This window comes from Lissotriton vulgaris, chromosome 3_1 (assembly GCF_964263255.1).
Source record: "Lissotriton vulgaris chromosome 3_1, aLisVul1.2, whole genome shotgun sequence".
Lineage (NCBI taxonomy): Eukaryota > Metazoa > Chordata > Amphibia > Caudata > Salamandridae > Lissotriton > Lissotriton vulgaris.
This window is the reverse complement of record NC_141689.1, coordinates 2,106,149,842-2,106,172,603: the sequence shown is the minus strand read 5'-3', so window position 1 is coordinate 2,106,172,603 and position 22,762 is coordinate 2,106,149,842. Positions and strand designations below refer to the sequence as shown.

The 22,762-nt window shown below is 49.7% G+C and overlaps 1 protein-coding gene across 11 annotated transcripts in view; it reads right to left on the bottom strand.

Moving 5' to 3' along the window:
- FRYL (FRY like transcription coactivator) overlaps positions 1-22,762 on the bottom strand; it is a 2,483,143-nt gene that overhangs the window by 455,767 nt on the left and 2,004,614 nt on the right. For all 11 annotated transcript variants that reach the window (XM_086962669.1, XM_086962670.1, XM_086962671.1 and 8 more), the window contains one exon: positions 11,891-12,031. In XM_086962669.1, the coding sequence (XP_086818795.1) occupies positions 11,891-12,031 (141 nt within the window). The remainder of the gene's footprint in view (positions 1-11,890; positions 12,032-22,762) is intronic.

Below are 22,762 nucleotides of genomic sequence, written 5' to 3'. Positions count from 1 at the left end.
AAGCCAGAATCCAAACCGGCATCAACACGCATGCGCTATACACTCGCGCATTCGCAAATCGCGCACTACTCCTGAGCGCATGGGCAAACAGGGAAGCAATGACATGGCGGCTAGCGCGCACCCCTCCCTCTCTTTCTACCTTACACAGGTGAAACCAATCAAATAGGATGTATAAATAAGAGACCGGCGGCCCCCTTTCTCTTATAACGGGCGCCGCGGAAGGACGAATAGGTCCAAGGAGGAACCAGACCGAAATACTCGTGAGTAAAAACTGATCCACTACAGCTACAACTGGGGTAAGCTATCATTCTTTCTCCCTACAGGTTGGATACATTTTGATCAATCTCTCATCCCAACAGGGTCTCTTTCTCTGCCAGGCGACCCTTGAAGCTTTTTACAAGATAAAACAGAGTGAGGACCTAGCATCATACTTACCTGTACCTCACCTTGTAAATACGCTCTCTAGCCCACCACCAAACACTAACAGTTTTATCTAGAATTCTCCCCAACTTCATGCAATTGGCATGAACTCACCATAGCCGATTATAGGTCGCACACCACCTTACAAGTCGGCAATTTGTGGTATAACAATATACCATACTAATATGACTCTACCCTGTACGTCTTGTCTTTGTCCTATGTGTTATTTGTAGTCAAGCTTGAGGGAATCCCACTCTAACAGTTATAGCGCCTTAGCGTGCGCTACACAATCAAAAGACCACACAATCACTTAAATTTAATTAGCACCTTCTCACATAAATAAATGGTCCTGAGGAAAGCCAGCCTAAAATCTACAAGGCACTGGCTGAAACATGTAGACCACACTAGACGTTGGAGGTCATAATTCACACTCCAAACTACGTCTTCTTGCCTTTTATCCGCTAACAGAGGCCCAGTCTATTAAAGATAAGTAACCCTCGGGTGCTGGGACCTTCTGTATAGCTTTTAATTCTTCACTTTCTCACCCTTTTCACTGGACACTCAGCAACATACCAGCTCCGCAGTCTCCTGGCGTTGAAGCACACCCGGGGCACATTCGGTGCCACTGTGGTGGGCCAGATGATGAAGCATGCCACCGACTAGGTCGGTGGGTGAGGGCTTTATAAGGAAAACAATGCTTTTCCCTATGTATTGACGTACTTACCCAAGTCTCCTAAATCCTCTTTCTAGCTAGTCCTTACTGATATTCATAGGCTAAAAATGGTCACATTTAATTATCATTTAAAAAAAACAACAATTACACATAAGTTTGTAACCGATACAAAAGTTAGTCGCCTATAGAAACATCACCATAGAAAGTCTTTCACAAACCTTTCTCTTTTAAAATGAAAGGGAATGTGTGACACTTTTAGCAAAAAAGGCTGCAATGCAAACCATATGAGAGAAAAGCTGGCACTGTGACCTAAAGAACTTCACAAATCATCTTGCATCCCATCATTCTGTCCAGGTGACAGTTAGGTTAGGCCATTTCTACGGAAACTAGAGGATCCTGGGTGAAATATTGTTAAAACCTGTATTAGTTCCTGTCCATGAAGGTGGAAGGGTTGCCTATGACTTTGAGGAGGATTTCCCTGGAAGAGAACATTTCTAAGAAGAGATATAGAGATCGCTTTTCCCCTGAGGAATGTGCTTTAGGTCTAGCAGGTAGGGCATTTTAGCAAGTTGAAAGAAATGTACACAAAATTATCCATCTAGATGGGCAACGGGCAGCCAGGATCACCTCCACCTTCTCTGATGGTAGATCAAAATCACTAAACTGATAATGCTAAAGTTCAGGCATGGAGGTGTAGATTGTCGTTGTTTGAGTGCAGGACCATGCCCTGTTATTGGTACAGTAGGTGCTCGCTAAGAGTTCTCTAAAGTGAAAGACATCTGCTCAAATTCAAACCAGGCCCTCCTGCCCAATCTTGGCAATCAGGACAAGCTGCACTCAGTCGCTCTGAACTTTCCTTCGGTACTGTGGATGAGCGGCATAGGGAAGAGATGCATGAAGGCGGCCTGCGCTCCACCAAAGGTGGAACGAGTCCTAGCAGACCTCAAGGAGGAAATTCCAAGCCTTTATGAACTATTTTAGTCTAGTGGATACTCTATACAAACAAAGCTTCCTCAGCTTTAGAATATTTCCAGGCACAAAATTGCATCTGAAGATGTTTCTAAGCAGCACAAAAGGCAAATGGGTTTGCTATTTTAAACCGCACATCACAGAGTTAGGCCAATTGTAATATAGGCAAAAGTAAATTGAAAAAAGCAACTATGGCTAGGGTGCTCCTAAGGTGTATGACACCTACCCACCAAAGTGTCAATCAGTCCTAGTATTCAATGAACCCAGGTCAAACATATGTATGCACAACACCCGAGCACACCATATTATTGTTACAAATCAAGTGATGTAAGTATTTTTCTACAACAGTTCATGAAATCTCAGCATCCAGTAAGTTTCTAAAACCCAAAACGTCTCAAAAGAGTATCCAAACAAATCTTCTTAGGTTGAGATCTGGTATTTAATATCCAAAGTTCATAAGAGGAAAGACAGCAGCCGACGCGCGTTTCGCCCGCAGGGCTTTTTCAAGGCTATTTATTCACTCTTCTCAGATGGATGGTTATAATCCCCCAACAGATAATAGCGAAAAATGACGCTTGCTGTGAAGTTATATGTTTTATATTTTCGCTCATCAATATGGTAGTTGTGGCCCCAACATAATTAAAGCTTTTCCTATTCCAAAATTAACACTCAATGTACGTGTTCAGATCCATCCTATTAACCGTGTATTCTCCCGAATCTTGATACATCCAAGGTTACACTCGTCTTTGCATCCAGTGCGAATAGCGTAGAGCCGAATGGTGCTTCTTTCTCCTGTTTGGAAACAGCAGGAGGTCAGACTTGTGTCTGTGGTGGCAGCATCCATTTTGTGATGCTGAGGCTCGAGTTAACTTTAACCGGGGTTCACAGTTACATACATGTCGTGTCCCTCTACAAGGGTGGAATGCTACCCCCGTCGCCAGAATTGGCGAGGGGGTAGTATTCCAATTCGTATGACACCTTACTCAACATGTTTTGATAATGTTATACCAAAGTTGGCAATAACCGCGAGGATTATAATGCACTTAAGAGTATATGGTATAGCGTTATCATGGAAACAGCTACAGGACTTGGTTCCGAAAGCTGCAGACAGGCTCAGCTCATGCTAGAGCACCATCTCACATAATTCCAAGCACTCTGCCTTCAGGATTGATAAGGCCTGCCATAGGATTGACTGATAGGAGGATATGTGTCCATTTTAGGGTTAGATATAGGGATACTATATCTAAAGCAAAGGGTGATTACACCACCTTGCCCCAGCTGATTGATCAGCCAGTTGTGTCCGATTTGGATGGCCAGTCAGGGGTGGCATAATACATGCTGCAGCCCCTGGTAGGCCCTGGGTACCTAAGGTACACTTTACAGGGGCTGATAAGGTGACTCAGTATCCAATTAGATATGAACCTAGAGTACATGGAATCCATTTTACAGAGAGAGCAGTGGGCCTGGGGTCCTGAATAGCAGGGCCCCAGGTCAACTAAGTCGAAAAACCAGCAAAACACCAGGCAAAAAGTTGGGGGCAACCATAGTCAGATATCCACCTTCCTACACGCCACGTCCGAGTTCAGACGCCATTCGTGATCCATCATGCACCTTCGGCTGAGCTTGTCCGCCCTGGCGTTCAGAGAACCTGCCAGGTGTTGAACCGCCAGGGTCACGCCCTGATGTTCCAGCCAGAGCCTCCTGGCAGAGGGTCCACGACACGTACCACATGGCGGTGGTGTTGTCCGTGAACACCTGCACTACACTCCCCCGGACAGAGGGGAGGAATGCCTTCAGTGCTAGACGAAACGCCCGCAGCTCCAGAAGGTTGATATGGAGCCGGGACTCCACCGGAGACCAGAGGCCTCTGATCTCCGCCTCTCCCATGTGGCCTCCCAAGTCCTGGAGGAACGCGTCCGTCACAACTACGTGCTCCGGTTGGGGAAGGGAGAGGGATCTGCCGCTGACCCAATCGCGGTCCGTGAGCCATCACCGCAGCTGTCTCGCAGTGCCCTCCGAGATCATGACATGGTCGGACAGGTTGCCCTGATGCTGGGCCCACTGAAACGTCAGGTCCCACTACAGAGCCCGCATCCGCCACCTGGCGTGATGCACCAGAAGGATGCAGGCGGCCATCAGCCCCAGAATCCGCAGTGTCAACCTCACCGAGACCCGGGATAAAGGCTGAAAGATTGGAATCCGAGCCTGAATATCCCGGACCCGCTGTTCGGGAGGATAAACCCGAAACTGCACAGAGTCTAGGATCGCTCCGATGAAGAGGAGCTTCTGAGAGGGGCACTGGTGTGACTTCGGCACGTTGATGGAAAACCCTAGCTGGTGCAGGAGGTCCACCATTGTCTGGAGGTGGCTGACGACTGTCTGGGGCGAGCCTGCCTTCAACAACCAGTCGTCGAGGTAGGGGAAGATTGAAATCCCTAACCTGGGCAGATGAGCTGCGACCACCGCCATCCCTTTCGTGAACACCCGTGGGGTGCTGGGTAAGGCCGAAGGGGAGCACGGTAAACTGAAAGTGCTCGTGGCCTACCGTGAACAGCAGGTAGCGACGGTGGGTCGGCAGGACGGGGATGTGGAAATAAGCGTCCTACAAGTCAACGCTACCATCCAGTCTCCTGGGTCCAGGACAGCTAAGACCTGAGCCAATGTCAGCATTTTTAACTTCTCCTTCCGGAGGAAGCCGTTGACAGAACAATCCGTAGGCCCTCTTTGCCCTTCTTGGGTACAAGAAAGTATTGGGAGTAACAACTACATCCTACTTCCGGCCCAGGAACGCGCTCGATGGGCCCCTTGGCCAAGAGGGCTGTAACTTCCTCTTGCAGAAGTTGCAAGTGATCCCCGACACGTGGTAGTATTGCAGTGGCATGGGTGGAGGGGTCGCCTTGAAGGGGAGGGAGTAGCCCCTTCGGACGATTTGCAGCACCCAAATGTCCGACGTGACAGTGCGCCAGTGGAAGTGGTGATGGCAAACCCTGCCCCCCAATGGCGTCACATGGGCCTGAAAGCACGGACTAGGAGGGTTTTGAGGCGGATGCTGGAGGGGAAGGTGTGGACTGGCCTCGCCTTTGTCCACGGCCGCCACCGCGCTGTCTATTAGTCTGCGGTGCGTGGCTGGCAGCATGTGTGGTAGCGCCCTTTCCTTGGCCACGAAAGGAGTGAAAGGCACCCGTTTGCTGGCGTGGGGCCGAGAGGCCGAAGGACTTGGCCGTAGCCCTGGAGTCCTTGAAACGCTCAAGCGCATGGTCTGCCTAGTCGCCAAAGAGGCGACGGCCATCAAACGGCATGTCCAGAAGGGTGGCCTCGACACGAGCCGAAAAGTTGGCAGTCCTCAACCAGGCGTGACGTCGAACCGCCACTGTCGTTGCCATCGCTCTGCCTAGTGAGTCTGTGGTATTCAGCCCACACCGGATGGAATATTATGCCGCATCTCGACCCTCCGCATGGGCTTGGGCGAGTTTATTCCGGGCCTCCTTCGGGCATTGTGGCAGCCCTTCTGCGAATGTGTCCGACAGAGTGTGGGTGTAGCTGCCCAAGAGGCATGCGGTATTGACTGACCGCAGTCCCAAACTCAGGGACGGGAACACCTTCTTACCGAATTGCTCATACCTCTTGGATTCCAGATCGGGCGGAGCCGTTGGGAATGCGGTCTGGGAAGTAGAGGCCTGGATAACCAGGCTCTCGGAGGTGGGGTGGGTGGACAAGAAGCAAGGGTCGCTTGGAGCCGGGCGGTAGCGTCTGGCCACGTTCCTATCTTTAGGTTGACTTGTAGTGGGCTTGGACCAAGTGCCCAACAGAACGTCACACAAGGCCTCATTAAACTGCAGTAGAGGCTCAGCCGAGCTTGCCTGCGGTTTAAGGACCTCAGTGAGGAGGTTAGTTCTCACAGCCACAACGGGGAGCTCTAAGCCCAATGCCTTGGCCGCCCGCGTCAACTCTACACTGTAGGCAGCCCCCTCCTCCGTAGCGAGGGGAGACAAAACCAGTGTCTGGCGAAGTGTCCAGTCCACTGGCATCCCCAAGCTCACATGTCCAGTCCTGTTGAGACTGGCACTCCTGTGCCAGAGGGTCCACAGACACCTCCCAATCGCCCTCGTCACCCATCACCTGAAATTCAGGTTCAAAGGATGGGGCCGGTTCGTGGAAATAAAAGTCTCTATAAGACGTCGTGAGCGGCACCGCTCCGGCGCTGGAACCGAATCAAGGACAAGATCGGGGACGGCGTCGGTGATGTCGTGAGGTCGACCGGTGACGACCTGGATCCAGCGGGGGCCTGTGGTGCCAGCGGGGCCGAAGCACCCGACCCGTTAGGCCCCCAGCCGGGACCGCTGGGCCCGAAGGCGCCACGGAGCCCGGCGGAGGAGGGAGACACCTCATGGCCATTAGGTACCGCTCGATCTCCTCTGGCGTCGCATCGTGCCCAGGGACCGGAAGGTATGGGAGAGGTTGCGACACCCGCGACTCCGGAGCCGCGTGGGTGGTGTCACCCGAACCCCCGGCCGTGTCGCGAGAGCGTCGGGGTGGGTCGGAAGAGCGAGGACGCCTTTCCAACCTCTCATGCCTCTTACCTGAGGATCTTGATCCCGAAGACCGATGCCGACTCTCGGAACTACTAGGGCTCCGACCCCGCGACCGGTCCCTCGACCTCCTGTGGGACCGGGACCTTGAACGGCGCGGGGCCGACTGTCGGAGCTCAAGCCACTTGCGGGACCGCTCCCGCCTAGCCTTAGACGTCAGGGCCCGGCAGTCGGAGCATGTTCGGTCGTCGTGGTCGAGGCCTAGACACTGGAGACACCGGCGATGGGGGTCGGTAACCGACATCAGTCGGCTGCACTTGGAGCAGGGTTTAAACCTGGGAATCCCTAACGGCACCGTAGGCGTCGAACGACTTGGGAAAAACAGATCAAAAGATCAAAAAAGTTCAGTCAAAAAGTGACTAAGGGGTAGAGCTTCTCCGGATCTGCGCTAGCTGGCGCGGAAAAAAGAACTGACGTCAGCGCGTGAGGGCGGCGTCTAAGTACTCCGGCGACGTCATTACGGCGTTAACGACGCAGACGATGGACGCGGAGCTGCGGCCGCCTACCGACGCGCAGGGGAATTGCTACACAAAAGTTTCTGGATCCAGTCGGACGCCTGGGGATATTCTAAGGTAAGGAATCTATCACTAATGGGTCTCTTTCAGATATTTGTTTGCGACAGCCCTCACAGGGCCGATATCTGGTTATTTTAGGAGGAGACATTTCTCTTGAACTCAGATTTATTTTTTCGGGGCAATTGTCTCAGAGACGATGTAGTACCGGATCGGTGACTAGTGGCACAGAAAGAAAGCAACTGACGTCAGCAGGCAGAAGTGCCTATATGGCCCCTACAGGACATTCCCGCAGCAGAACAGTGTCAGTGGGTAGGTGCGCGGCCCCACCTACCAGCAAGCAGAGGTATTGCTCAAAAGTTAACAGATCCAATCTGTTGCCTGGGAAATAATCAACAGGTGAGAAATCTGCGGGTAAAAGCCTCTATTAACATAATGGTTCGGATAAGCCACTATCACCCCCTACCAACTTTGTGAACAGCTTGGGAGCTGAGGCCAATCCAAAAGGTGGAACGGCATAGTGTTGAACTATAATATACCACAGTCACTTCCTTTTCTGCATAGGTATTAAGATGGGTTTAAGCATCCTTGAGGATTAGAGAAACCGAAAAACAGTCTTGTTTTGAGGGGCTTGAGGACCTCTTGTATTGGTGAGCACCTTCATTTCTTTTTGGTGCATTTGTTCAGTTACCTCAGCTCTACAATCTAGCGCTAAGCTCTCCTTTTTTTTAAAATTAGGAAATGTATTAAGTAACACCCATTCCCTACCGCAGAGGGGAGAACCAGTTAAATTGCCCCATTCACTGGCAGTAAGCCATGTCTTTCATCAAGAGGTTTGTGCGTGTTGTAAAGTTGTTTGTAGAGGTCAAGGAGGCGGTGTCCTAAATCACCATGTTTCAGAATCTGGAGGACCCACTGATCCATTGTTATCTCTGAACATTTTCAAAAGATTTTTTAGTTGTTCCACGCCAACGAGCAGGAGGATTAAACCACTAGTCTAACCTGGCCACACCTCTATGGGGGCAAAACGTGTTCTGCTGAGGTGGTTGGGAAGTTGGTGCTATTATAGTATTGGGGAGGAACGGCTAACACTAGTGTCCTGGACTGGAGACCAGCTCTATTTAAAGTCTAACGTTCAACGATATCTCAACAAAATGTGTATAGTCTTTTACAGAAAAACTTGTTGGCTCTCATCCAGGTATGTCTGTGCAATACTACACTGGACCCCATAGCTGCAGTCAGTCCACTGCACATAGTTTCTTTTGATGCAGCTATACCACCTGGCAGTAGCTCATGAAAAGATTGCATGAAGATATATTGGAGATATGTGATAACAAAAACATCTATCATATACTATCATATATGGGTGCATTTTTCAAAAAGGCAAGATGCAATAAATGTTTTCAGGGCTAGTTTGCTTTAAGTAAGTATTTTATTTCCCAAGGCATCAATTCTTTTTGGCTCCCTGTCAGGAGGATTAGTGTTCCTTTGTTCTGACGTGTATGGAGATATTTATAGCATCAGGAACTCTGAACTCTGGTTAGGCATGAGGAAGGCTGTATAGGGGGGTTCACCTAGCAACTACTGCTGCTGCCTAACAAGATTTGACCCATGACACTTTGGCGTGCTCTCATCAAGCCTCCTTGAAATGAGAGATTAGATTTCATGTTTTTCTGGATCTCTCTCCATTAATGCTAATTAAGCTGACACTTCTGGAGAATGGACATTTCACTTCAGAAACACACACACACACACACTTCAAGTCAAACTGTTGATTGGAAACTGTATTTTCTTTATGGATTTAAATAGTGTCCTACACTTTCATCATGTTAGGTTGACTGGACTGATGCCAAATCATCAGAATCAGAACCAAAATGATCATGAAGCATCAGGAATATCTCAGGTCTAGTAGGGGAATCAGAGGGAAATCTAACATGCAGATAGCTTTCAATCTTCATTGTAGCAAAGTAGTTGTGTTGACTTTAGGCAGCAAAAGGAATTAACTGAGTGATTGTGGTCACTCGAGGGTGGAATCAGCTTCTAAGCAGCATACATTGCAGCAGAGACAGAGCAAAGTCACTGTAGTTGTAACACATTATTTGAAACTTTAGCGCTTTAGTGCACGGTGGCAGCTCCTGCAGAGCTATCAGAGTGCAGTGTGGCAAACATTGCCAACATGGCAGAATGAAAAATCTGAATCTGAATCCTGTTGGGGAGGTTCAGTCAACTTATAAGAAGGGTTTTCTGCAGCAAAGGGATGAAGCTTAGAAAGAGCACAAAAAACTCCTTAGCTATTTTATGCATGGAAGAATGATTCTTGTTCCTGTGCTTGTTGTGGTTGTGGTTGGGAATAATTTGGAAATGGCCACAGTCAATGCCTTCTCCTGGAAGGAGGTTTTGAGTTTTCTGTAACTGAGGCCATATCAAATTATTCTTTCTCTAATTGTCTTAGAGTGCATGAGTCAAGAAAGAAAAGTAAATGGCAACCCAATAGCTCCTTGTGAGATAAGGTCTGAGTATACAGCAACAGTAAAAAAAGCACACAAGGGGTTCATTCAAAAGATCATGTAATCCCCCGTTAAGACAGATTTAAACAATCATAACTTATTCATATAATTGCTATCATATAGTTGCTCAATTGCATAAGGGAAAATCTATCCAGAGGGGTACATGTGGAGTAAACTGATTTACTTATGACAAGAAAACAACACAAATTGATCACAAAAATTGCTATAACAATAATGACAAAAGGGGTGAATTTACTGCTGTGATCTACTTTAGAGTGCACAAGGGCACAAATATTGCATGATGAGCTGTCATGAGCTGCCAAGGTTCCAGAAACGAATATATGATCCCATTCCGTATTCCAAAATCCTGCATACCATGACTCCGCATTATTTACAACGCAGAGCCATTACTCCGCAGTACAACCACTCCGCAAAATTTAACCCCGCATATAACTTTACAACGCATGCCTTTACAACGCAAAGGCATGTGCGATGAAGTTATGTGTGGGGAAAAGTTAGAAAATGTACTTACACTATATATTACACATACACACAAATATATATAGTGTATACATATATATATATATATATATATATATATATATATATATATATATATATACATATATACATATATACACAAATAAATATATAAAAATAAACCAAATAAAGCATATGTATTTAAAAAAATAAATATATATATACACAATTTAAAAAAATACACTTAACACCCTAAAAACTAATACCACCCTACTCCCTTAAAATACCCCAGCACCCCAAAATCCAAACCCACCCTTACTCCTTAAAATACCCCAACACCCTTAAACACTAACCCATCTTAACCCTATAAATATACCCTGTACCCCAAACCTACCCCATAACCCCAAAAATACCCATGTACCCCAAAACCCAAACCTGCCCTGAACCCTAAAAATACCCCTGTACCCCAAAACCCAAACCTACCCCTCAACCCTAGAAAATACCCGTGCCCCAAAACCCAAACCTACCCCCCCTGTACCCCAAAACCCAAACCTACCCCTGAACCCTAATACCCCTGTACCCCACCCCTGAACCCTAGAAATACCCCTGTACCCCCAAACCTACCCCTGAACCCTAAAAATACCCCTGTACCCCAAAACCCAAACCTACCCCTGAACCCTAAAAATACCCCTGTACCCCAAAACCCAAACCTACCCCTGAACCCTAAAAATACCCCTGTACCCCAAAACCCAAACCTACCCCTGAACCCTAAAAATACCCCATACCCCAATACCCATACCTATCCCTTAACCCTTAAATACCCCTGCACCCCATAACCCAAACCCACCCTTAAAATACCCCTGAACCCCAAAAACATACCCCAACACCCCCAAACTAAAACCAAATACTTACCATACACTTAAATATTAAAAACATATGCTTTTACCAATCATGCTTTTACAACGAATTTCGTTGTAAAAGCATGCGTGGTAAAAGCATATAATATATATATAATGGCATGCGTTGTAAAATTTTGCGGAGTAACGGTACCTGCGTTATCATGGTATGAGGAGTAATGGAATGCGGAGTAAAAAATGCGGAGCAACTGTGTTTTACCTCCAGAAAAAGTAGGTGTGAGGATCTGTATAGGACATATAAAGTGTGAGCCTAAAATATTGAAGCTAGGGTACCAGCGAGAAGTCATTCTGCACAAATCTCAAGAAAATAATGATCAAAGCATTCAGTAAATAACTCAGCAGGCCCAGATCATAGGTCTATTAGGGAATAGAAATTACAGAAATGATGTCACCAGCTTCTGTAGCACACCTTATATATTCCGCCCAAATCACTTACAGTGCCATCACTTCTGCATGGACAATATTCACAGTCACACAGTGCTGTTGACTAATTATTGCTAAAATGTTTCCAGATCCAAATTGATGCTTAGCAAGAAAGTTCACATAAGTAATTTATGCAGCATCATGCATCCACAAAACAGTGCAAGTTCATTTGAATGTGGAGCAGAGAATCACCATGTTTGTAGGTTGTACACGGATGCTGGCAGAACTAAAAGCAGTGGGAGATGAAGGAAGGGGACTACTGTAAACAGAAAGGAAAAGAAACAACAAGAGATGCTGATTGCTTGTAAGTTTTCGAAACTCAGAATAATGCCTAATGTTACATCAGCTATGGCCACATGTTTAAAAAAACCTTAGACACTTCACTTTGTACATTACATACCTGCACATATTTTCCAATGACCTTTATAATCTCTAGATTAAACTGCTTTACTGGAGCCGCAGAAAGGTCAATGTGACTAAGAAGGCTGTAGATAATCTGCAGTAAAGATTGCTGCATGCTGGTCAACCCTTTTTCTAATAGCTAAAAAACATGAAGAACAAATCATTTCAGATTGTGCATTAACATTTACTTCAATGATGAGGATGCAAAGAAAAAGTATTTTGCTACACTGTTGCATAACATAGTTTAGCACTCAGACTCAGTAACTTACAATGTTCAAGTAAAGGAATAATATCATAAAAAGTGATGGATGTATTGCTTCAATTAATGACAGCATTTCTTTGTGAAATAATCTAGTACATTAATGGTGCTTGTTTGCACGGCTGATGTATATTACAAACAAGCGATACAAAAGGGGATGATGGACTGAGCATTTGAGCAAATCAAACACTCACCTCCAGTCAACTGATCTGGGTTTAATCCATCACCATTCTTTAGCTCACTCTGCCACCCCAGTTCGGACATGGCCATATGCAAATCAGTCTGACCCTGTGCCTCATGGAAACAGTCCAGCCCGAACTGCCAAGCCAGGTCTTCCCTGGACCGGAAACAAGCATCCTGGGACCGGTTTCGGATTCATAATCCTCATCAGCCTGGCTATCTTCAATCCAGTGGCAAAGTGAGCAAGGGAGTCACGTCTGAGCATACCCTGCCAACTTAGGGAGAACAAAGCGATACAAAAGGGGATGATGGATGGAGCGTTTGAGCAAATCAAACACTCACCCCCAGTCAACTGATCTGGGTTTAATCCATCACCATTCTTTAGCTCACTTTAATCATTTCAGATTGTGCATTAACATTTACTTCAATGATGAGGATGCAAAGAAAAAGTCTTTTGATACACTGTTGCATAACATAGTTTAGCACTCAGACTCAGTAACTCACAATGTTCAAGTAAAGGAATAACATAGCATAAAAAGTGATGGGTGTAATGCTTCAATTAATGAAAGCAATGGTAATTTCTTTGTGACATAATCTAGTGCATTAATGGTGCTTGTTTGCACGGTTGATGTATATTACAAACAAGCACCAGTCATCTGCAAACAAATCTTCATTCCATTCTACAAGGCATGGTACGAACTGAACTGCCAAGCCAGGTCCACTCTGAATGAGAACACACGGAATCCCAAAAAAGTTTTCAATTTTGATGGGCTGAAGTCTGTCAAGGTTGATCAGAGTCTGTAGGGCTACAGATGAAGTACAAAATGTAGCATTGCAATGAAGCCCTGAGTAATGATCAGTGGTGAGATGAATTCAAGCATTTCATTTAAATGTCACTTGTTGATGGAGTTCCCCTTGTGGACTTGTTGCAGCAACCTGCTGAGCAGGTCTTCAAGTCGCTGTACATTTCCGGAAGTTATTTCTCTAGGAGATTTATTATGTGGTCAAGTTCTAACACCAAATACTCTGCACCAGTGCTGACAGCTGCGGACAGTGTGTGCCACCGGGCTGCTTAAGGTAATACATGGCTGTCATGTTGTCAGTCTTGAAATATATCACCTTGTGTTGGACTTGATGGCAGAAGGCTATGATTGCAAGCAGGAATGGCAACCAGCTCCAAGTAGCTGATGTGAAGCACAAGTTACTTACCTTCGGTAACAATATATCTGTAAGAAACATTAGTTAGTGTTAGATCTCTTACCTTAGACTATCCCCAGGCGTCAGGCTGGATCCGGAAAGTTTTCGTCAGCAGTACCCTTGCGCGTCGGTAGGCGACGTCTGCGGCTCTGCGTCTGGCGTGATCGCAGGGATGACGTCATCAGAGTACTTAGACACCGCCCTCGCCCGCTGACGTCAGTTCTGTACATAGCTTTCGGCGCCAGGAACGCAGAGCCATGATAGAAACTGACACTTGTGCCATGAAACTAGGGCCCTGAAAGGGATGCCCTTAAACCTATATCGGTTCGCAGAACGGGGAGGATGGATGAGGTGGTAAGGAATCTAACGCTAACTATTGTTTCTTACAGATATATCATTCCCGAAGGTAAATAACTTGTGCATCTGAAAGAAATATGTTAGTATTAGATTCCAAGATCACACCAGAAAGCCCTGGAGAATGGAATGGCCGAAAAAGCCATCTCTCCAGACCTGGATGTCCAAGCAGTAGTGCCTAGTGAACTTGTGCAGCGAGGCCAACGTTGCTGCCTGACAGATGTCCTGCAAGGGGACTCCCCGACCCAGGGCAGTAGTAGCCGCCGTGGCCAGAGTGGAATGACAGCGCAGCCCAAGAGGAGCCTCCTTTTATGCCAGAGTAGCAAACCTTGATGCACAAGATGACCCACCGAGAGATGGTCCGCTTGTGCACCGCCCGTCCCTTCTTAGCGCCTGTGAGAAGTTGGCCTGGTATATGGTGTTCACTATTCTAGTGATCGCCTTGCACCAGTCCAAACAACCCTTATGGTGATGGTTGTAAAGTCAACCTTATAGACCATCTATCCTAGAGGTAGCATGGACAGAACAGTCTCAGGCTAAAAGACTCTTGAGGGTGTGTAAAGCCAGCTGTTTTACCATATGTAACCCCTTGAATACCAAATGAAAGGACACCACACAGGATATATATAAAATATATATATGTATTTATTTACCAACACACTCATCTGAACTCTTAATGAGGTCGGAGGCCAAAGCACATAACAAGTTACTCTCAGAAATACTTTAAATAGCACAATTTACAGTTAGGCCCTAGGGGCGTGTAAAACCATATACTAAGTGGTATAAGTACCACGTCACGAGAAAAGGAAAGGCCTGCGGAATCGCTGGGGCTACACTATCTGAACCTTAGTTTAGATGTAGGAGGACCACAGGCGGCGGGTGCAGTGTCTGTACACTCACGCGAGAGTCAATACAAAGTCAATGGGAATCTCAAAGTTAGATTTAAAAGGATTTAGGACACTTACGGTCTAGCTAGGAGGATACAACTAAAAACCTAGACACTTGGATAGGCAATACCGTTGGGAGCACCGAAGTACTCGCGTTACCTCACCCACAGACAGCGGGTGCATAGGTGTGAAGATGTGTCGGGTTTCGTCGTTGATTCCTATGGAGCCTTGGAAGAAGACGCTGCAGGCGACCAGGAGGAAGATGTCCAGGTGGATCCAAGGGTGGATCAAAGATGAAGAGGACATGAAAGCAGAGGGGACAGAGTCTAGGTCCCTAGCCAGTGACCGGGTCGAGCCAGGAAGGAACCAGACGATGTCGAGGAGCAATCAGGTGCTGTCTTGAAGCTTGTCTATGCAGCCACGCGGACCAGGAGGCGTCGACGACGACAAGGTGCTGGGGAGGAGCTGTCCCACGAAGGTTCTCGCAGATGGAGGGGTCGACTGCCGGATTGGAGCCAACAAGCCTAAGCAAAGGCACCCCACGCAGGATACACAAAAGGCAAGGTCTGAGGTACTTCACCTTTGCAAGGAAGCAAGGGCCAGTCTGGAGCAACCAGACCAGCGATGGATTTCAAAAAGGATTGTCGTCACAGGGCTACAAGCTAATGGGGCAGCAACCGGACAACGCGTCGAGCTGAACACAAGCAGAAGGGCCCTACACAGAACTCGTGGAGTGTGGAGGGCTGGTTTTCGGTGCAGGTTGAGCTCGGTTTCAGGGTTTCTCAATCCCCAGTGCACAGCTTCGAGGATGCCTCAGGAGCTGCGCGGTTAGCAAGTTGCAGGCTTTCCAAGATGTCCGCTCCCACAGGTCTCGTCGCCTCCACGGAGCTCAGCTATGCTGCAGTCGTGAAGAGAGGGTCAGAGAGGTCTGGAAGTCTGGGTCTTGTCAGGCTCTGTGCTCGGGCTCCAGCGGGAACGGGGACAAAGCAAGCCGTTGATTTGCTGGATGGTGCCTGGTTGCCCAGGGTGGTCACTCCTTGGCCACAAAGGAGATTCTTCAGTCTTCAGCTTCAGCAGGACGTCGAAGGTCCAGAGTTTTGTGTCAAGTTACGATTCAGGATTAATCTAATCTCTAAGGACACAGCTCCTACCTTTATACAACCAAAAGGGGCTGGATAAGTTTCTAGGTTCCTCCTATGGGTGGGACCAGGAAGGGGGCTGGTTACACCCTTGTCCTTTGTTCAGTTTCGCGCCAGAGCTGGGGCTGGAGTGCCCCAGCAACCGGTTTTTAACTGGGGTATGCATGAAGCACCTAGTGTGCTTCAGGCAGTGTCTCAATCTATTTAGCCCTCCTTGTCCCAATACACATCCTCCTGTCTGGGGTGGTGCTCGCACCTTCCCAAGCAGGAAACCTATTGTCCAAACCTCTGTGACTGGAAGGATTCCCAGCAGCAGGAGGTCAGACTTGTGTCGGTGGCAGCAGCGTCCATTTTGTGACGCTGGGGCTCTGGTTAACTTTAACCGGGATCGTTGGACTTAACATGTCTTCTCCCTCTGGAAGGGTGAAATGCTACCCCCCAGTCGCCAGAATTGGCGAGGGGATTGTATTCCAAAGCGTATGACACCTTACACAACATGTTTGGATAAAGCCAAACCAAAGTTAGCATTAACCGAGGGGATTATAATGCAGTTAAGCGTATATGGTATGGCAATATCATAGAACAGCTATAAGGACATGGTTCCGAAAGATGCAGACAGGCTCAGCTCATGCTAGAGCACCATCTCACACATAACCAAGCACTCTGCCTCCAGGATTGTTAAGGTCTACCATAGGAGTAACTTATAGGTTACTATGTGTCTATATATAGGTAGGTATAGGGATACTATACCTAAGCAAGGGGTGATTACACAACCTTGAACCAAGTGAGTGATCAGCCAGTTGCGTCTATTTGAGTGGCCAGCCAGGGGTGGCATGATACATGCTGCAGGCCCTGGTAGGCCTTGGTGGCACCTATGCCCTGAGTACCTAGGGTACACTTATTATAGGGGCTGACAAGGTGAACCAATTCCCAATTGTGGTTGTACCTAGAGTACATGTTGTGAATTTAGAGAGTGCATCTTGGCTGTGGGTCTGATTGGCAGGCCCACAGCCATATCTAAGTCGAAAACCAGTAAAGCAAAAGCAAAAAGTGGGGGTGACCATAGGAAGCAGACCCTACTCTCCTACAGCCGTCTCTCCGGACTTGACTGTCAAGGAAATAATGCTTAGTGAAAGTGTGCAGCGAGGCTCACGTGACTGCCTGACAGATGTCTTGCAAGGGGACACCACAGCCCAATAGAGTAGTAGTTGCTGTCGCCCTGGTAGAATGGGCGCGCAACCCAGTCGGAGGTTCCTTTTTAGCCAGAGAATAACAGTCCTTGATACACAAGACGAGGCCCACGTAGCCGCCTGACAGATGTCCTGCAAGGGGACTCCCCGACCCAGGGCAGTAGTAGCCGCGTTGGCCCGAGTGGAATGGGCACGCAGTCCAACAGGAGGCTCCTTTTTCGCCAAAGAGTAGCAAACCTTGATGCACAAGATGACCCACCGAGAGATGGTCCGCTTGTGCACCGCCCTCCCTTTTTAGCGCCCACGTAACCAACAAAGAGTTGGTCGTCCACCCGGAACTGGCGTGTGCCGTCCAGATAGAATGAGAGCGCACGTTTTGGGTCCAGACGGTGGAGCCTCTCTTCCTCCTTCGAGGGATGCACAGGTGGAAAGAAGGTGGGCAAGGTGATGGACAGCCCGATGTGGAAGGCAGTAACCACCTTGGGCAGGAAAGAAGGACGAGTCTTCAGAACAACCTTGTCCGGATGGACAGAGAGGAAAGAAGGTTTAGAAGATAGAGCCTGGAGCTCACTCACTCTCCTGGCAGAGGTGATGGCAACCAGGAATGCAGTTTTAAGAGTCAGAAGACGAAGAAGACAGTTGGGAAGAGGCTCGAAGGGAGCGAACATCAGATAAGTCAGTACAAGGTTTAAGTCCCATTGAGGCATCACAAAAGGAACAGGAAGGAACATGTGTGTGCCTTTCAAGAATCTATTTACAACAGGGGACTTGAAAAGAGAAGGCTGAAATGGCAGAGAGGTAGCCCTTAAGAGTGACAAGAGCAGAGCCCTGCTGGGCAAGAGAAAGGAGGAAGAGGAGAACCTTCGAAAGGGGGGCAAAGAGTGTGTAACCGGCAGAACAAGCGCACCAGTTCCAGGCGCACAGCGAGGTGTACCACCCTCGGGGAAGCCTGTATTACGGCGCGCACAGGTCCTCAGCACACAGGCAGTGCGAGGCGTTCACGGAGCGCACTTGGTTTCCCAGGCAGTGCGAGGTGTACCCGGAGCGCACTTGGTTTCACAGGCGATTTGAGAATGATGCAGATACTCGATCCCGGGGAAATAAAACGTTGCGGGCCCCGAGCCCGTGGGTGCTTGTGACGTACCTCAGGATAGTGGTTCTCTTCTAAGGCCGAGTCGTGCGTGGGCAGTGCGACTCGGTTCTTGGCGGTGATTCCAACGGAGGCAGATGCGAGGCGCACAGCGGCTCCCGGTCAGTGCGAGGCTGGCGCTCGAGGCGTCCGGGCTTCGATGGGTCTGTTCTCTGGGTCTGGTGGGGGTCCGGAGGAGATTCCAGGCGGGAGTGCGCACAAAAGGGGGGCACACACCAGCGGGGCTCCAACGGCGAGGTGATTCAGTGATTTCCCTAGCGGGGGGAGAGCGGCTCGGCGGAGCGGGGCTCTCCCTCGGCGGGGACTGGGAAACGCAGTCGATCACGGCCTCAAGGAGGGGCTGGGGGGCACCAAGGATACTGCAGCGAGTCTCCAGACAGGGGGCGAGGTGACCAGGCGATCTCCCACAGCGGGGGGAGAGCGGCTCGGCGGAGCGGGGCTCTCCCTCGGCGGGAACGGGGAGACACAGTTGGGTCACGGCCTCGAGGAGGGCTGGGGCACCCAGGTCACAACTCCGGCGGGGGCAGGAATCCTTTTAAAATACCGGCAGACGAGCAGAGAGCAGATTGAGCCAGATGGTCCTGTGGCTCAGGTCAGGGGGCAAGCTCAGTCAAGCCCTTGGAGAAAGTTTCAGCACAAATCAGTCTTTTTATCAAGTCTTTTCCTCTCCTTCCTCAGCAAGGCAAGCAGCAGGCCAGTCCTTCCAGCGTCTTCTTCTCCTTCTAGTCGGGCAGAGGTTCTTTGTGGGAAACAGGATTCTGATTTACAAGGAGCACGGCTCCTATTTTTATACACCAATTCTTTTGTTCTTAAAGGCCAGGGGGGCCTTTGCATAACTGCTTTCAGTCTCTGAGCACTTGTTGGGTGTACTTCTGGCTTCTGCTTTCAGTGTGAGGGCAGGCACATCAGACGCTCCACAGGAGGTGGAGCCAGTATTGTGTGGACAGGGGCAGCCAGGAGTACCTTGATGATCGGGCTTCGCCCTTCCTGGGCCAGGTGCCGGCTGAGTCATCAGTCGCTCCCCAGGGGGGCGGAGCCAGCATTGTGGTGGCAGAGCACAGCCTGATTAAGAGTCAAGGGGCACTCCTACCTCCCACTAAGGTGTAATCCTTGCATTCACCACCTGTCATCCCCCAGCCCTGTCACTCACACATCCCAGACAGTCAGATACACATACTAGCAGAGGCGGGCTGAAATGGTTAGGCAAGCAAATGCTAACTTTCTAAAAGTAGCATTTGCAAACACAGGATATTAAAATAAACTTTATACAGGGAGAGCATATGCACTTTAGCACTGGTAAGCAGTGGTAAAGTGCCCAGAGTCATTAAACCAAGAAAAACAGGTCAGAGAGAATATTGGAGGAAGGCAAAAAGTTTAGGGATGACCCTGCCAAGAGGCCCAGGTCCAACAGAGTGGATCCACAGCCTTTGCTGAGCACCATGCCACAAATTTGTTCCACCTGCAGGCGTATACCGATTTCGTGGTGGGACTCCTGACTGCCAGAATCACATCACAGACTTCAGGAGGTTGAGTGTCCTCAACTGCCGGCGCTCAATCTCCACACATGTAGGTGGAGACTGGACAGGTTCAGGTGGATGACCGTCCCCTGCTGCTGTGACAGAAGGTAATCCTTAAGAGGCAAACGAATCGGGGGATCGACTGACATGCTCAGTAGCTCGGGATACCAGTATCTTCGTGCCCAGTCCAGGGCCACAAGGATGACTTGGGCCCGGTCGCGCCCGATCTTCTACAGCACTCTGGGCAGAAGTGGTACAGACGGAAAGGCGTAGAACAGAACGCAACTCCCCTCGTGATGAAAAGCGTTCCTGCGCGAGTGCCACCTTGGAAATTCAAACGCGCAGAACTGATGACATTGCGCGTTCTCTTCGGTGGCGAATAGATTTAACCAAGGCTTTCCCACTGCTGAAAGAGACCTTGCGCCATGTCCGAGTTTAGATGCCATTTGTGATCCATCATGCACCAGAGGCTGAGTTTGTCCGCCCTGGCATTCAGGGAACCTGCCAGGTGTTGAACCACCAGGGTGATGCCCTGATGTTCCAGCCATGTCCAGAGGCGCAGAGCCTCCTGACAAAGGGTCCACGACCCCACCCCACCCTGTTTGTTGCAATACCACATGGTGGTGGTGTTGTCCCTGAACACCTGCACTACATTTCCCCGGACAGAGGGGATGAATGCCTTCAGTGCAATCCGGATCGCCCGCAGCTCAAAAAAGTTGATATAGAGCCAGGACTCCGCCGGAGACTAGAGGCCTCTGATCTCCGCCTCAGCCATGTGGCCTCCCCAACCCAGGAGGGATGCATCCAACACTACCACGCGCTCCGGTTGGGGTAGGGAGAGGGATCTGCCGCTGACCCAATCGCGGTCCCTTAGCCACTACTGCAACTGTCTCGCAGTGCCCTCCGAGATCAGGACATGGTCGGACAGGTTGCCCTGATGTTGAGGCCCACTGAAACTTCAGGTCCCACTGCAGAGCCCGCATCAGTCACCTGGCGTGATGCACCAGCAGGATGCCATCAGCGGCCCTAAGCCCCAGAAGCCGCAACGTCAACCTGACCGAGACCCGGGTTAAAGGTTGAAAGATCGGAATCAGAGCCTGAATATCCCAAACCCGCTGTTCGGGAGGATAAACCCAAAACTGCACCGAGCCCAGAACCACTCCAATGAAGAGGAGCTTCTGAGAGGGACACAGGTAAGACTTCGGCACGTTGATGGAGAACCCCAGCTGATGCAGGAGTTCGGCTGTAGTTTGGAGGTGGGAGACGACTGTCTGGTGCGAGCCCGCCTTCAACAGCCAGTCGTCGAGATAGGGGGAAGACTGGAACCCTTAATCTGGCAGATGAGCTTCGACTACCGCCATCACTTTCATGAACACCCAAGGGGAACTGGTGAGGCCGAAGGGGAGCACGGTAAACTGAAAGTGCTCATGACTTACCGTGAACAGCAGGTAGCGCCGGTGGGCCGGCAGGACGGGGATTTGGAAATACGCGTCCTGCAAGTGCAACGCTAACATCCAGTCTCCAGGGTCTAGGGCAGCTAGGACCTGAGCCAAAGTCAGCATCTTTAACTTCTCCTTCCGGAGGAAGCCGTTGACACTCCGGAGGTCCAAGATAGGGCATAGGACTCTAGAAAGTAGTGGGAATAGCAACCACGTCCTACTTCTGGCCCAGAAACGCGCTTGATGGCCCCCTTGGCCAAGAGGACTATAACTTCCTCCTGCAGAAGTTGCAAGTGATCCCCCGACATGCGGTGGCATGGCTGGAGGGGTCGCCACGAAGGGGAGGGAGTAGCCTCTTCGGACGATTTGCAGCACCCACCTGTCCGACGTGATGGTACACCAGTGGAGGAGGTGATGGCGAACCCTGCCCCGCACTGGCGTCGAATCGGCTTGAAATGCCGGACTAGGAAGGCTTAGAGGCAGATGTTGCGGGAACGGATGTGGTCTGACCCTGCCGTTTTCCCCCGGCACCGCCATGGCGGTAACCACGTCCGCGACCACGTTGAGACTGGTTCTGCGGCCTGTGGCTGGCTGGACGTGTGGGGGCGCCGCTTCCCTGGCCACGAAAGGGAGGAAAAGCTTAAGTTTGTTGGCGCTGGCCTAGGCCCAAGGACTTGGCCGTAGCCCTGGAGTCCTTAAAACGCTCTAGCGCACTGTCCTCTTTGTCGCCAAAAAGGCGACAGCCATTGAAGGGCATGTCCCTGAGCGTGGCCTGGACATCCCCCGAGAAGTTGGCAGACCTCAGCCAGGCGTGGCGACGAATCGCCACCGTCGTGGAAATTGCTCTGCCCAGCGAGACCGTGGTGTCAAGTCCCCATCTAATTGAGAAACGTGCTGCATCCAACCCCTCCGACAGGGCTTTGGCGAGCCGTGTCCGGGCCTCCTCCGGACACTGTGGCAGCACGTCCGCAACCATATCCCACAGAGATTGGGTGTAACGGCCCAAAAGGCAGGTGGTGTTGACAGACCGCAGCCCTAAACTCAGAGAGGAGAACAGTTTCTTTCGAAACTGATCATACCTTTTGGATTCCCGATACGGAGGGGCGGTCGGGAATGCGGTCTGGGACGTAGAGCCCTGGATCACCAGGCTCTCGGGGGTGAGGTGAACAGACATATGCAGGGTTCGCCCGGAGGCTTCGGGCCACGTTTCGATCCACAGGGAGGCCTGTAGAGGGCTTGGACCAGGTGCCCACCAGAACGTCGGTGAGGGCCTCGTTAAATGCAGGACAGTCTCAGAGAGCTTGCCTGCGATTTTAGCACCTCAGTGAGGAGGTTAGTCCTCAGGGCCGCAACAGGGAGCTAAAGAGCCAAGGCCTTGGCTGCCCTGTTCAAAACCACGCTATAAGTAGCCCCGACAAAGGGAAGTCGCGGTACACTGGTGAGCCTGCAGATGCAGGGTGGACACTCCTTGCCCACAAGGGAGATTCCTTCTGTCTTCTGTGGAGCAGAAAGTCGAGGTCCAGAGTTTCTTCTTGTGAAGTTGATCAGGATAATCTAA